General features: G+C 44.4%; 1 protein-coding gene across 1 annotated transcript in view; it reads left to right on the top strand.

The window, feature by feature from the left end:
• The window catches only part of MARCHF6 (membrane associated ring-CH-type finger 6), a 125,734-nt gene that overhangs the window by 96,434 nt on the left and 12,250 nt on the right, over positions 1 to 17,050 (top strand). Inside the window, exons 21-22 of the mRNA XM_038388762.2 lie at positions 136 to 317; positions 1,857 to 1,991. Of these exons, the coding sequence (XP_038244690.1) occupies positions 136 to 317; positions 1,857 to 1,991 (317 nt within the window). The remainder of the gene's footprint in view (positions 1 to 135; positions 318 to 1,856; positions 1,992 to 17,050) is intronic.

Raw genomic sequence — 17,050 nt, 5'->3', positions numbered from 1 at the left:
CAAGATTTTGAAAACTCATTTGGGTTTAAGACAGGCAAATTTACTATATAATTATAGTTATTGTCATCCTTCACTAATAGGTAAAATAATCCTGCTACTTAGTCTTAGTATATTTATTAATCTCTACATTTCCAGTATTTGCTGGCCGTTGGTTAATGTCGTTTTGGACGGGAGCAGCCAAAATCCATGAACTGTACACAGCTGCTTGTGGTCTTTATGTCTGCTGGTTAACAATTCGGGCGGTGACGGTTCTAGTCGCATGGATGCCGCAGGGTCGCAGAGTGATTTTTCAGAAGGTTAAAGAGTGGTCCCTCATGGTAAGTTCTTGATAGAAGAAAGATTTTGCTTTATTATCAAACAGCATATTCTGCTTTTTTAATGAGATTTATACTTGCTTCCTCCTCCTCTCAAACTCACCTTGTACTGTTTTTTCCTTTTTGATCCCCAGCTTCCTTCCCCTAAAGCTACTCAATCTGTGTTTGGACTTCTGAACAGTAATCACTGTTCTGATGGAAACCGTACTCAAACAGAATGTTAATGAATCGGTCCTTTGAGCGCCATAGTTTTAAATACTATGTTTCATTTAAATGTGAACGTAATACAGGATACTATCACAGTGAAAACCTGTGTCACATGATCTCAAGAAATATTTGTTTACAGTTGTTTACTTCTATTCCGTAAATAGTAACAGATGAAAATTGTGAAGTGTTCACCTATTTAAACTGAATGGTATTCATAAAGTGCCAAAAATAAGACTGGAGTTGATAGTCAGTTATGGGAAATCATTTGTTTTGTATAGGCATATGTTGTGTAGCTGCACGGTGCACATTTTCAGAAAGCTCTTTCAGATCACCAAATTTGTGGCATTGTTCAGATGAATACTTGGGGGGAAAAAAAACAAAAAAAACCCACTTCCTCTCCAATTAGGATGAGACAGAATTTTCATAATGGTTCTTATGCTAATAGTGACTTTATGACACTGAGGGAAGTTTTCATCATAATCAAGGCAAGCCCTCACCTGTCTCAATTGGTTTTAGTTATAGAACTTCCATACTCAACCTTGCTATAATTCTGGAGTGGTAACATATTTTTTCCCTTTATGGATACATTTTAAAGATGCATGGGGAATGAGGTAACCTGTGACCGATCCACTAAAGGTTGCATCTTACAGATATTTACCGACAATAGCCGTTTTAATAGATGTTTCATGCTGTAATTGTCTCCCTGATCAGCACATTCTTTACTTCATTTGTAGTTTCTTTAGTTTGCCAAAGGAAATTGCCAATATCAATACTAACTTATATCCTTGAGTCTGTCCTCTGCACCCTGTATTGAAAAAGTTAATTAGATCAGGATGCCTTTGCTTTTATTATATGCAAAAAATTCAAGGATAGAATTGCATTCAATCTGTTAATCAATTTAACAAATACTGGATAACATGTAAATAACACAAAAATCTCACATCTTGATCATAACTGTGTTGGGGAGGAGAAACACTGGAAGAATTTTTCCTGATTAAGTACTGGTCATTGGGTACTTTCCATACCTATGACAGTCAAATATGAGTATGTGATTTAAAAAAAAGGAAGACATCAAAGAGGATCCTGTTAATTACTTTTTTGGGCTAAAAAGCATTAAAAATATAGATTTTGTAACTACAGGTGTGTATTGTAATTTACAGTTAACAGAACTTAATTTTGCATATATACTAATTCAGTATCAATTTTTTCTGCCTTTTTGTTTTTCTCTTAAGAGTAAACATGCAAAGGCTTTAAACTTTGAGAAATTGAGAGGTGCAGCTTTGACTGGAACTAGCCATCTGGCATCATTTATAAATCAGGCTTTTTGTGTTTTAGATAATGAAGACACTGATAGTAGCTGTGCTACTAGCTGGTGTGGTTCCACTTCTGCTTGGTCTTCTGTTTGAACTGGTAATTGTTGCTCCTTTGAGAGTTCCTTTGGATCAGACACCTCTATTCTACCCATGGCAGGTCAGTTAATTGCTGGTTTAGGTTTTAATTGAATTCGGACTTTTCAATACTTCCTTGCTTTTACTGGAGTATGAGGTTCTCTAAAGGCTTTTATAAATACAGTATGAGGTATGGTTTCCTATTTGATTAAGTATTAAAGCATTTTTCAGTTTCTGTGCATGTGTAGTGCTTAAAAAAAAAAAAAGGCAACTCATGGGTTATGAGGGTTCCTAGCGCTGTTAAACCAGAAGGAGGTTGCTTGACTCTTCAGGATCGCAAGTTCAGATTTTCACAAGATCTGTTTTACCTCCCATCTTTGACCTTTATAACTTAAGTACTGCCCATGTGGTAGACCCTGTATCCATGGGGGAGCAGAGAAGAGGCTGGGAAAGGCAGAAAAAAAACTTGAAGATGTTTATTTTTTGATGTTTTCATGTATTAATCCCCTGCTCTTCTGCACACTGGAAAAGGGGTTAGTGAAAGACTTTCGTTGTTTGTTTAAAGGTTATGCTGTAAAGGGCTTTTCTTCTTCGAGTGATTGCTCATATGCATTCCAATAGGTGTCTGCATGCTCCACATGCACGATCGTCGGAAGCTTTTTCCTAGCGGTACCTGTTGGGTCAGCCGTGAAGACCCCTAGAGTGGCGCCCTCATGGCGACGTATATATGACCCTTCCACCCCGTTGCCCGTTCGGTTCCTTCTTACCGCCCGTGACTGTCATTGGAACAGCTTAGTGCTTGCTCGTAAGTTACTTAGCCTAGTGGTTTCCTTTGTCTTCAGTGTAGATAGTTATTCAAGTTGTTAATGTTGTAGTTATTGTTCTCCCTGGTGCCAGGGTATGCCTTGGCTGCAGGGGTTTAAAGCTTGTGAGAGGTGTGGGCTGTGCCCACAAGCAATCCGCACGCTGATTGTCTCAAGTGTCTCGGTGAAGGCCATCAAACAGATAAGTGTCCTATTTGTAGGGGCTTTAAACCCAGAACAAAGAAAGAGCGGGACTACCGCCTTAAACTTTTGATGGAGTCAGCCGTTCAGCCGCAGACAGAACTGGCGCTGGTCTGCTCAGTACGCAGTGCACCAGCCTTGGTGCGGGATGTCCCGGTGCCGAGGAAGGACCCGGCACCTCAGAGAAGGCCTTTTAGGCCTCAGCCCCCATCTCGCTTCTACCAAGGACCCCCTAGACTGGACCTACCTAGAAGGAGGGGCAGAAACAATAGGAGGCGCCCCCAGTCCTCTTCGGTCCAAGGCCAGGGTTTGACTAAACAGCCCCCTGACCCTAAGCCTAACTTTTGAAGTTACACATGAGGACGGTGCACCAGTCGCCTTACCAGACCCTTCACGTCCCTTTGTGAACAGACTCTCCCGTTTCTACCAAGCTGGGCTCAGATCACATCAGATCACTGGGTCCTCAGCACGGTAGGGGTGGGATATTCTATCCAATTCTGCTCAATACTGCCCTCCCACTCTCCTTCCCCCATCCCTCTTCAGGGACTCTTCTCATGAGCAACTTTTACAGGAAGTTCAGTCACTCCTAGCGCTAGGCGCGATAGAGGCGGTCCCTCAGCAATTCAGGGGGAAGGGGTTCTACTCCTGTTATTTCCTTATCCCCAAGGCCAAGGGGGGCTTCGGCCTGTCCTGGACATGCGAGACCTTAACTCGTATATAAAAAAGGTGAAGTTTCGCATGGTCTCTCTGGTCACCATCATTCCCTCAATGGAGCCGTGAGACTGGTACGCTACCCTCGACATGAAGGACGCGTATTTCCATATTTCAATTATCCCTTCTCACGGGTTTTATCAGGTTCGTAGTCGGTGTCCATCACTACCAGTTCAGGGTGCTTCTGTTCGGACTTTCCTCCGCCCCTCGGGTATTCACCAAGTGTATGGCAGTAGTGGCAGCGTTCCTCCACAAGCGCTGGGTCCAGGTTTTCCCATACCTGGATGACTGGCTTCTCAAGGCAGAATCCCAAACAAGGGTAGCGCAGCACGTATCCCTGGTCATGGACACATTCCTCAGACTGGGCCTTCTTTGAACAAACCCAAATCTATCCTGACCCCCCACTCCAAGGATAGAGTTCATTGGAGCCCTCCTGGACTGTACACTCACAAGGGCGTTCCTCCCAGAGCTACGCTTCAAAGCAAGCTTGGACATTATTCATACCTGCCTTTGTTTCCTAATCACCATAGCCAGAAACTGTATGGGGCTTCTGGGACATATGGCAACCTGCACATATGTGGTGCAACACGCCGCGCTCCGCCTTCGACTTCTACAAGCGTGGCTAGCACAGGTGCACAGGCAGGGCAGGGATCCTCTGGACTCAATAGTGAGCCTCCCCCTGCAAATACTCAGCTCCCTCCACTGGTGGCTCCAACCTCAGATGGTCTGTGCGGGAGTACCTTTCGCAAAGCCCCAACCGACGATTGTCCTGGTTACGGATGCTTCAGCTCTCGGTTGGGGAGCTCATCTGGCCAGTGTCAGAACCCAAGGCCTCTGGTCCCAGGCAGAGCTGTCGCTGCACATCAATGTCTGAGAGTTGAGAGCAGTTCGCCTGGCATGCCAGACATTCCAGAGCCGTCTCCGGGACAGGTGCGTATCAGAACTCACAGACAACACCACAGCGATGTTTTATATAAACAAACAGGATGGTGCTCGCTCTTCTCCCCTCTGTCGGGAAGCCCTCGCCCTGTGGGATTTTTGCATCACATACTCCATATGCCTGCAGGCGTCATACCTTCCTGGGGTGCAGAACGAGCTGGCAGACCGCCTCAGCCGCTTGTTCCAGGGACAAGAGTGGTCCCTCAGATCGGATGTCACCCACTCAATTTTCCAGAAGTGGGGCTTTCCCCATACAGACCTGTTCGCCATGCAGGGCAACAGAAAGTGCCAGAGGTTCTGCTCCTTCCTGAACTACAGCCTGGACTCCATTGCGGACACCTGTCACCTATCTTGGGCGGGGCACCTGATGATGTTTCCACCGTTCCCCCTCATACACAGAGTGCTCCTCAAGGTTCACCAGGACAGGACCTCGTTGATTCTGATAGCACCAGCATGGCCCCACCAGCACTGGTTCACCATATTGCTGAACCTTTCAGTGGTCACACCAATAGAGCTCCCCATCTGCCCATCCCTAATTTCACAGGACCATGGCTAGCTGCAGCACCCCAACCTGGAGTCCATCCACCTCAAAGCGTGGAAACTCCATGGTTGAACCCTTTGGAACTTCAGTGCTCAAACTCGGTCACGGAAGTCCTGTTGGGAAGCAGAAAACCCTCCACTCGAGCCACATACTTGGCCAAAAGAAAAGGAGTACTTGTGGCACCTTAGAGACTAACAAATTTATTAGAGCATAAGCTTTCGTGAGCTACAGCTCACTTCATCGGATGCATTTGGTGGAAAAAGCAGAGGAGAGATTTATACACACACACACACACACACACACACACACACACACAGAACATGAAACAATGGGTTTATCATACACACTGTAAGGAGAGTGATCACTTAAGATAAGCCATCACCAGCAGCAGAGGGGGGAAAGGAGGAAAACCTTTCATGGTGACAAGCAAGGTAGGCTAATTCCAGCAGTTAACAAGAATATCAGAGGAACAGTGGGGGGTGGGGTGGGAGGGAGAAATACCATGGGGAAATAGTTTTACTTTGTGTAATGACTCATCCATTCCCAGTCTCTATTCAAGCCTAAGTTAATTGTATCCAGTTTGCAAATTAATTCCAATTCAGCAGTCTCTCGTTGGAGTCTGTTTTTGAAGCTTTTTTGTTGAAGTATAGCCACTCTTAGGTCTGTGATCGAGTGACCAGAGAGATTGAAGTGTTCTCCAACTGGTTTTTGAATGTTATAATTCTTGACGTCTGATTTGTGTCCATTCATTCTTTTACGTAGAGACTGTCCAGTTTGGCCAATGTACATGGCAGAGGGGCATTGCTGGCACATGATGGCATATATCACATCGGTAGATGCGCAGGTGAACGAGCCTCTGATAGTGTGGCTGATGTGATTAGGCCCTATGATGGTATCCCCTGAATAGATATGTGGACAGAGTTGGCAACGGGATTTGTTGCAAGGATAGGTTCCTCGATTAGTGGTTCTGTTGTGTGGTGTGTGGTTGCTGGTGACAAAGGAGGTGCTGTCGTCATCATGAATAGGTCGGAGTATGAACAAGAGGCTACTAGGCAGCTCTCCAACACCACTTTCTACAAGCCATTACCCTCTGATCCCACTGAGAGTTACCAAAAGAAACTACAGCATTTGCTCAAGAAACTCCCTGAAAAAGCACAAGAACAAATCCGCACAGACACAACCCTAGAGCCCCGACCTGGGGTATTCTATCTGCTACCCAAGATCCATAAACCTGGAAATCCTGGACGCCCCATCATCTCAGGCATTGGCACCCTGACAGCAGGATTGTCTGGCTATGTAGACTCCCTCCTCAGGCCCTTCGTTACCAGCACTCCCAGCTATCTTCGAGACACCACTGACTTCCTGAGGAAACTACAGTCCATTGGTGATCTTCCTAAAAACACCATCCTAGCCACTATGGATGTAGAAGCCCTCTACACCAACATTCCACACAAAGATGGACTACAAGCCGTCAGGAACAGTATCCCCGATACTGTCACGGCTAACCTGGTGGCTGAACTTTGTGACTTTGTCCTGACCCATAACTATTTCACATTTGGTGACAATGTATACCTTCAAATCAGCGGCACTGCGATGGGTACCCGCATGGCCCCACAGTATGCCAACATTTTTATGGCTGACTTAGAACAACGCTTCCTCAGCTCTCGTCCCCTAATGCCCCTACTCTACTTGCGCTACATTGATGACATCTTCATCATCTGGACCCATGGAAAAGAAGCTCTTGAGGAATTCCACCATGTTTTCAACAATTTCCATCCCACCATCAACCTCAGCCTGGACCAGTCCACACAAGAGATCCACTTCCTGGACACTACGGTGCTAATAAGCGATGGTCACATAAACACCACCCTATATCGGAAACCTACTGACCGCTATTCCTACCTACATGCCTCTAGCTTTCATCCAGATCATACCACTCGATCCATTGTCTACAGCCAAGCGCTACGATATAACCGCGTTTGCTCCAACCCCTCAGACAGAGACAAACACCTACAAGATCTCTATCATGCATTCTTACAACTACAATACCCACCTGCTGAAGTGAAGAAACAGATTGACAGAGCCAGAAGAGTACCCAGAAGTCACCTACTACAGGACAGGCCCAACAAAGAAAACAACAGAACGCCACTAGCCATCACCTTCAGCCCCCAACTAAAATCTCTCCAATGCATCATCAAGGATCTACAACCTATCCTGAAGGATGACCCATCACTCTCACAGATCTTGGGAGACAGACCAGTCCTTGCTTACAGACAGCCCCCCAATCTGAAGCAAATACTCACCAGCAACCACTCACCACACAACAGAACCACTAACCCAGGAACCTATCCTTGCAACAAAGCCCGTTGCCAACTCTGTCCACATACCTATTCAGGGGATACCATCATAGGGCCTAATCACGTCAGCCACGCTATCAGAGGCTCGTTCACCTGCGCATCTACCAATGTGATATATGCCATCATGTGCCAGCAATGCCCCTCTGCCATGTACAGTGGCCAAACTGGACAGTCTCTACGTAAAAGAATGAATGGACACAAATCAGACGTCAAGAATTATAACATTCAAAAACCAGTTGGAGAACACTTCAATCTCTCTGGTCACTCGATCACAGACCTAAGAGTGGCTATACTTCAACAAAAAAGCTTCAAAAACAGACTCCAACGAGAGACTGCTGAATTGGAATTAATTTGCAAACTGGATACAATTAACTTAGGCTTGAATAGAGACTGGGAATGGATGAGTCATTACACAAAGTAAAACTATTTCCCCATGGTATTTCTCCCTCCCACCCCACCCCCCACTGTTCCTCTGATATTCTTGTTAACTGCTGGAATTAGCCTATCTTGCTTGTCATCATGAAAGGTTTTCCTCCCCCCCCCCCTGCTGCTGGTGATGGCTTATCTTAAGTGATCACTCTCCTTACAGTGTGTATGATAAACCCATTGTTTCATGTTCTCTGTGTGTGTGTATATAAATCTCTCCTCTGTTTTTTCCACCAAATGCCTCCGATGAAGTGAGCTGTAGCTCACGAAAGCTTATGCTCAGATAAATTTGTTAGTCTCTAAGGTGCCACAAGTACTCCTTTTCTTTTTGTGAATACAGACTAACACGGCTGCTACTCTGATACTTGGCCAAGTAGAAGTGTTTCTCCTTTTGGTCCCGACAAAGAGGATCTGAACCACAATCAGCCCCAGTTCCCCTTGTCCTAGACTACCTCTTGGACCTCAAGCTCCAAGGGTTGGCGATATCCCTAAGGGTACACCTGGCGGCCATTTCGGCCTTCCACCCGGGAATGCTGGGGGGATCAGTATTCAGTAACCCTATGGTGGGCAGGTTCCTTAAGGGCCTTGACAGATTTTACCTACCTGTACATCGGCCCATTTCCCCCTGGGACCTAAACCTCGTCCTATCGTCTCTCATGAGGCCCCCCCCTTTGAACCTGTGGGTACCTTCCCTCTCTCCTATCTGTCCTGGAAGGTGGCCTTCCTAGTAGCTATAACCTCTGTGAGGAGGGTATCCAAGCTCAGAGCCCTGATCTCCGAACCCCTGTACACAGTGTTTTATAAAGACACGGTGCAGCTTTACCCCCCACCCTGGATTTTTGCCCAACGTGGTCTCCCAGTTTCATGTGAACCAGGACACATTCTTGCCTGTGTTCTTCCCTAAACCCCTTGCCACCAACAGGGAGCGCATGTTTCACACCTTAGATGTTAGTTGGGCCTTAGCCTTTTACATTGAACGCACAAAGCCATTCCATAAATCACCACAGCTTTTTATTGCAATTGCAGAAAGGATGAGGGGGTTTCCTATCTCATCACAGAGAATCTCATCATGGATCACGTCCTGCATCAGGACGTGCTATGACCTGGCTAAAATTCCAACTCCACCTATTACAGCGCATTCCACCAGAGCACAAGTGATGTCTGCGGCTTTCCTGGCACAGGTCCCTATCCTGGACATCTGCAAGGAAGAAATGTGGACTTCAGTCCACACCTTCATTTCCCATTATGCCATTACCCAGCAGGCGAGGGATGCTGCTGCTTTTGGTTTGGCAGTCCTCCGTTCGACAGTAAGGTGAACTCCGACTCGTCCTCTGGGGTCACTTAGTGGAATGCACATGAGCAATCACTCGAAGAAAGAAAAACGGTTACTCACCTCTTGTAACTGTTCTTCGAGATGTGTTGCTCATGTCCATTCCAGAGCCCGCCCACCTCCCCACTGTCAGAATGTCACTGTCTGGCAAGAAGGAACTGAACGGGCTGCGAGTCAGCAGGGTCATATATACATTGCCATGAGGGCGCCACTCTAGGGGTCTCCACTGCTGACCTTACAGGTACCGCTAGGGAAAAGCTTCCAGCAATCGTGCATGTGGCGCGTGCGCACACTTGTTGGAATGGACATGTGCAGCACATCTCGAAGAACAACAGTTATGAGAGGTGAGTAACCGGTTTTTATATTTAAGAACACTTCTGTTTTACACTGTTAATCCATGGTGATTGTATATTAACATGCTGTATTGTAGCAAACATCTCTGAGTTATATAATATGTAGCCATTAAGAAAAAAATGGCCCACCAAAGGGTTTAGTGGATTTCTGTGGCCTTATGCTAACTTAATGCTGCCCATTCCCCTGGTCTAGGTACTTGAAAATAGTAATGGTCATTCGCCTCCTACCTGTGTAAAGTCACATAAGGAGGAACTGTTGACCCAGATTATCCATATTAACTCTGAATTTCCTTGCTAATTGGATTCGACTCGCAATTTTAAGATGACCTAGGAAAGGAGGGCAAAGATCCTCTAAGGGGTTGATACAGTACGTGGAGTTACTATGGGCGGTAAGTGACAACTAGTTGTTTGTTTCATCCAAACTGAACTTTGAATAAGCTCCTTTAACCACAGTATAAGATACCATGTAAAAGCTGTATCTACCAAGTAACAAAAAGTATTCTGAGATGGTGAATCTCTAACTTCTATGCAAACAAGTTTTTATTTACTTACAATAATTAGGTGTGTAAAACAGTCTCAATTTGAAAGAGACAACTTAATTTACATATTGAATCTCGCATAGTATCTTTGTATTTGTCCGCCACTGTGGAGTTGTCTTTATAATGTACGTTGTTATTACTAATAAGTTATACAAGTCTGATCATGATTATTCATAAAACTATCGTTACGTAACAATGGGAATGACAAGAACAAAGAATTTCGACTGAAATAGATTATCCAGAAATGCTGTCTCAGTTCCAAACAAATATGAACTAGGGAAACACTCAGAAGTCTGGAATTAAATGTAATAAAATCTTTCATTAATCTTGTTAACAAAGCTTCCTGAAAAGATTGGATTATGGATGCACCATATAGTGACTCTGTAGTTAAGATTGCCGTAGAAGTTGACTCTTAAGATCTTAATCTTTCTTCTAGCTGTACTATACAGTGTTTGAAATTTCCTGAAATAGGTTTTTTTGTCAGTGATGACCTTTTTTATAAAACTTACATTTTTGTTGTAAAAAGTATCAATGTTGTCAAATTTTCCTTGCAAAAAAGTGCCTCTTTTCCATGTGTTTTTTAAAAAATTATTGAAAACTCTTTTTAGGATTATTGACATTTTTCTTTTATCAAAAAAAAATGTTTTCTGTTAAAACGAAAAAGTTTGATAACCATTTTGGGGTATGTGTTTATCAGAGTGTGGGGGCGGGGGGAATTAAAAACTAACACTTTTTAAAATGAAAACAATTTTGAAATTTTTATGAAAATAGGCTTTCGTTCTTTGACCAGCTCTAGGTATTATAGGTAAATAGGTATTAACAAAAACTGTTTTAAAAAATCTGAATACAAGTTTGCCATTTTATGATCTGTGATGACTTTGTGGTGATTTGAGGAGCGTATGTATTACCTAGGAATTCTAGTTGATATTATGATGTTCCAAAGTTATTTTGAAAATTGTTGTATCATGAATGCCTCTCTCATTGCTTTCAAGCCTTTAAGCATGTACCCCAGACCAGGGACAATAGCTAATCATTAAGAACTATCAGCACCTGAATAGGCCTTACAAAAAAGTAACTACATCTTAGGGAAACCAGTTCTTTCCATTCCTCTCAACAGCAGGTTGAGAGAATGGAAATTCCCAAGCCAGGACAAAAAGATGGAGATCACCGAGCAAGAGGTTATAATGGCTGGGGGCCTCAATGAGAGAGACAAGAAGTTTGGCAGCAGAGGGTAAGAGGATGGGCCATCCAAGGTCAGAGTAGCCAAGTGGACAGAGAAGGCTCCATGTTTCAGAACTTAAGCATACACTGTGATAGAAGGACCATGGATGGCCCAGACAACTCTGACCCTAGCCCAAAGAAAGCAGAGAAATGCAGGTAGGCTTTTATTGCATTCCAGGGTGCAATCCAGACCAGCGAGCAGTTGTCACTGCTTGCCCTGCAACCTTGGGTGCCATATTGTGCTTTGCTGTGATCAGCCCAAGTGTTACTAAACGCTTCTGTATTGTTGACATAGGCCCCTGTAAGGTCCTGTAATCCATTTAACACTCAGTTGACCAGCCTCTGAAAAGTGACTCCTGCATTAACTAACCCAAATGGTAACACTTTGAATTCATACAGCCCCATATCATTAATTAAAGCAGATTTTTTTTTCTGTGCATCATCATCTAAAGGAATTTGCCTATACCCCTTAACTAAATAAAAAGAATTGAGATATTAAGCTTTGCTTAAAATATCCAGCATATCATCAGTTTTAGCTGTGGGATAAGAGTCTGGCACACTGATAGCACTGAGTTTGCTATAATCAATACAAAACTTTACAGTGTTGTCTTTCTTAAGGACCAACATCACAAGTGACACCGAAGAGCTGGACTTCCATGTCCAGCATGCTTTGTATTACTATTTGAATTTGCTCTTGTACCTTGCCAGTGGTATGGTAGGCCCTGCTGGGAGATAGCTGTGATCCTTCAGTAATGATTTTATGAGTCAGCAACAGAGTTTTCCCTGGCTTGCTAGAAAACACTTGTCTGTGTTCTTGCAGCACAGATAACACTTTTCATAATGGCTTTTCAGCTAGCATTAACTCACTGCAAATATTGATGCATTCCAAAGATGAGTTACTTTGGCATTCAGGTGTGTCTCTGTTTCCCCTTCTAGCCAACAATGTTTACCATGGCTTCCATGCTGTGATAAGCTTTAAGTTTGTTTACATGTACAATGTGGGACAGGATTACCATGAGGCCTGTTAACATGTGTATCTTCCTTCACCTCTTCTATCACCTCAAAAGGTCCTTCCCAAGAATTTTGCATTTTTTTCACAGGGCTTAATACTAACACCATGTTCTCTATTTCAAAAGATCATTTAGAAGTATGTTGGTCATACCATGCCTTTTGTTTGGACTGACTGACCGTGAGTTTAGTCTGAACCATATCTGTTTCTTTTAACTCTTTTCTTAACTTTTGTATGTGTTCAGTTACTGGCTGTCCCTCTGCCTCTTCAAAAAACCTCTCCCCATTTCCCCTTACTGGGGCTCCCTCTAAGACGTATTCCCTTATTCATTCTAGAGTTCAGTCTGCCATTTGTCCATCTGCAAAACGTTGACAGCTGACAACTGCGACAGCTTCTTCAGTAAGCTGGGTTAATTCCTCCCCTTGAGGGCATGTGTCTTTCCTCTGCCATAGAGGAGCTGGCCTTGGCCCCTCCCGCACCAGGAAACATGCTGATTTCTTCTGCTGCAGTGGAGCTGGAGGGACCTTCCTCTCTCCCCTTAGCAGTTTCTGAGTCTTTATAATTTCCTCCTGGAATCCCAGCACAATATTCCCTTTTACTATGGGTTACAATGTTCACAGCCTTAGTCATATGCAAAATATCATTCCTCACAAGCATTTCCATGCATATACTATCTTTAGATAGTCAGTCTTTAAACCTTCCCATTCCAAATGAACTCAAGCCAGAGGCACAAGAATTTTGTGTTTCCCTAGTGCCAGAAGCTCTACGTCCTGGCCAGACAACAGGTCAGTCCTTTGGACCACGCTTTCCCTGAGCAGAGAGATCTGGGCACCAGTATGTCTCCACCCTATGCATTCTTTGCCATTCATTTTGGCAACTTTAATAAATTCCAGGTCTACATCTGCAGGGTCAGATCTCTCAAAATTCATCAGAGGAGCTGCAGGTACTTCTTGGGGTCCTGTGTTAAGGACAGCTGCATTAATCTGGGCTGGTCAGGATTTGGTCTTAGTTTCTTTTAATTTAGGGCATTGATTTCTCAGGTGCTCAGTGGAGTTACACTGGAAGCACCTTCTTGGACCATTTCCTGCCCTGGAGGTCTGTGATGGGGATTTCTAGGAGGGGAATGATTCTGGGGAGGTGAATGCCTGGGCCCCGAACCTCACTATTTCCTACCTGGGGTGGGGTCCCTTTACCCTAGTTTTGTGACCCTCATTCTATGTCTTGCACTCATTAGACATCTGACCTTTGCACAAAGGAATCAGCCAGGATGGCAATTTCCTGTACAGAATGTAAAGATTTATTCCATATTGCATGTCTGACCTTCTCAGAAGAGTTGCTTAGGAAATGGTCTTGAGCAGAGAGATCAAACAGTTAGTCACAGTTCTTAGCTCACTTTCCCTTTACCTGTTTTCTCATTAGATCACACATTGTATAGGCATACTCACTTCACTCATGCCAGCACGTTTCCTGAGTTTCCTAAATTGCAGCCTATACACTTCAAGAGTAATTTGAAACCTGTGCAAAACAGCTTTTTAAAATTCATGATATTTCAAAGCCTCTCCAATGGGCATTTCATTAAATATATTTAAAGCTTTACCAGAGAGTTTTGCAATCAGAGTGAGGACTTTCTTGTCTTACGAATCTCACATAGCTATTCAAAAGTGCGAAGATATTCATCTTCAGTCTGTTTCCTTGTATGCTCTGCGCATACTGAATGTTGTCATACTCAGCTGAATGTTCCTTGGATGAAGGGAATGCCTGGGGATCTATCCATGTCTTGCCATCATGTCCAGATTATTCTCTTCTCCTTTTCTAGGGCTTCTTTGTGTTTCAGTTACATGGCTCGTTGCTGCATTTCTGCCTTCCTCTCCTTGGCTTTCATGTCTGTGCACCACTTTTGGTGTTCACGCTCTGTCTTTTTGTTCTTTCTCTGACCTAGCCAGCTCTAGCTTTATAGTTGCTTCTCTGGTGCTCATGTTTATTCTTTACTATTGTTCTGTTTCTCTTACCCAAAATAAACAAACAGAAAATAAAAAATGCTAACCTCTCTTTATTGTTCCCAGCCACCACATTGAGACTCACTTAAAACTGTTACACTAGTGCTTAAAGTACATAGATACTAAGGTCAGAAGGGACCATTCTCATCATCTAGTCTGACCTCCTGCACAACTCAGGCCAAAGAATCTCATCCACCCACTCCTGCGAAAAACCCCACCTATGTCTGAGCTATTGAAGTCCTCAAATCGTGGTTTAAAGACTTTAAGGAGCAGAGAATCCTCCAGCAAGTGACCCATGCCCCATGCTACAGAGGAAGGTGAAAAACCTCCAGGGCCTCTTCCAATCTGCCCTGGAGGAAAATTCCTTCCCGACCCCAAATATGGCAATCAGCTAAACCCTGAGCATATGGGCAAGATTCACCAGCCAGATACTACAGAAAATTCTTTCCTGGGTAACTCAGATCCGACCCATCTAATATCCCATCACAGGCCATATTTACCATGAATATTTAAAGATCAGTTAATTACCAAAATCCCGTTATCCCATCATACCATCTCCTCCATAAACTTATCGAGTTTAATCTTAAAGCCAGATAGATTTTTTGCCCCCCTGCTTCCCTTGGAAGGCTATTCCAAAACTTCACTCCTCTAATGGTTAGAAACCTTCGTCTAATTTCAATTCCACTTCCTGGTGGCCAGTTTATATCCATTTGTTCTTGTGTCCACATTGGTACTGAGCTTAAATAATTCCTCTCCCTCTCCGATATTTATCCCTCTGATATATTTATAGAGAGCAATCATATCTTCCCTCAGCCTTCTTTTAGTTAGGCTAAACAATCCAAGCTCCTTGAGTCTCCTTTCATAAGACAAGTTTTCCATTCCTCGGATCATCCTAATGTAAATCTCCATTAAAATACCAGTCTTTGTATAAATCCTGTTTCGACTACACCACTCGTCACATTCTGGCGTGCAATCCAGACCAGTGAGGGGTCGTGTTACCGCTTGCCCTGCAAACTTTGATGCCTCAGAATGCTTTGTTGCTATAGCTCCTAACTTGGGTCGCTCTCAATCAGCCTGCCAGCATGCAGGTCACACCCTGAATATGTATAGCCACAGCCCTGGTCCAGTACAGTAACTCTTCACTTAACGTTGTAGTTATGTTCCTGAAAAATGCGACTTTAAGAGAAACGATGTTAAGCAAATCCAATTTCCCCATAAGAATGAATGTAAATAGGAGGGGTTAGGTTCCAGGGAAAATTTTTTTGCCATACTATACAGTACAGTACAGTACTATAGTTGGAAGGTGCCCCTGCGTTACCCCACACAGGCATAGCCCACTGGCGCTGGAGACAATGAGGCAGGCAAGGAGGCTGAAGGTGCTGTAAGCTAGAAGAAGCATGTTGCGCAGCAGCGACGGCAGCTTCCTCTACTCTGCAAGCACCAGGGGCGGGGGGCTCAACCCTCGGCCTGCCCGCTCCACCCCTTTCCCCAAGCCCCCACCCTTAACCTGCCTCTCTTTCCCCCCCTCTTCCCCCTTTAGTCCACATGCTGCGTCCTTGCTCCTTCCGCAGGCAGGAGGCAGGGGAGGGAAGGGGGAGGTGCACCGCATCCTCCCTCCGCCCCCCTCCCTCCCTCTTGCCCGCGGCAATCAGCTGGTTTGCGGCATTCAAGAGGCAGGGGAGGGAAGGGGAGCCTGCGTGCCAAGTCCTCGCTCCTCCTCCCTCCCTCTTGAATGCCGCAAACCAGCTGATTGCTGCGGGCAGGAGGCTGGGGGAAGAGAGGGAAGGTGCTGATCTGCAGGTCTGCCGGTGGGTGGGAGGCGCTGATGTGGGGGGCTGTCAGTTGTGGACAAAGCTGGCAGCCAACCGACGTTATAGCAAAGCATTGCACAACTTTAAATGGAGCATGTACTGTAATTGAGCAGGGATGCAAGATCAAAACAACGTTAAGCAAGAGGACGTTAAGTGTGGAATTACTGTAACTCTGATTCCAGCAACCTGTCAGCAACACTTCAGTAACACTCTGGTTCCCAGTAGCCTTGGTTGTTGACTTACAGGGTGACCCCAACATACTCCCAGTCCTGAATTTTCTCAGAAATGTGTGTTCTGCACTGTCCAGCCCTCTCCTGGGCAATTCAGATATTATAGGTTCCTTGGCCCAGTAACGGGTCAATATGCAACAGTTTGCTGCTTTAATTGGAGTTTATTCAAACAGTTCAGTTCAACCACACTGGATTAGTTTTAAAGAATAATACTAATTTATTTAACAACAAAAAGAGATTTTAGGTGAGGACAAATACAAGGTATTACAAAGTCAGAAATGGTTACAAGAGAACTAAAGATCTAACACTGCCTAGTAGCTAAAACTTGACAAACTAGTCTTGATTCAAGGTATAATCTTTACTACACATTCCCAACAACAGTGCTAAAGTCAGGATCTGTCCCCAAACTCCAAAGAGCTGTTCCTTTGTATTCTTAGGTATGTGAGAGAAGGAGGGGGGATTTTTTGCCCCTCACTTTTATAGTCCAGTCCCCCTTTGAAGTGGATTCTTCTGAGGATTACTTCTCAAAGCAAAGTTTATTCAAACAATAAAGAAGGCCACGCGGAAGTGGCCCCATGCTCGCTCTTCTCCCCGAGTATGCTGAAATACAGATTTGCCTTGTCTGTCTCAAGAACCCTGTTTACTACTTTTATGTAAATTATGGTAAACACAC

The sequence above is a fragment of the Dermochelys coriacea genome, chromosome 2, assembly GCF_009764565.3.
Source record: "Dermochelys coriacea isolate rDerCor1 chromosome 2, rDerCor1.pri.v4, whole genome shotgun sequence".
In the NCBI taxonomy this organism is placed as follows: Eukaryota; Metazoa; Chordata; order Testudines; family Dermochelyidae; genus Dermochelys; species Dermochelys coriacea.
The sequence above is the reverse complement of the archived record's forward strand: the minus strand, read 5'-3'. Positions and strand labels throughout refer to the sequence as shown.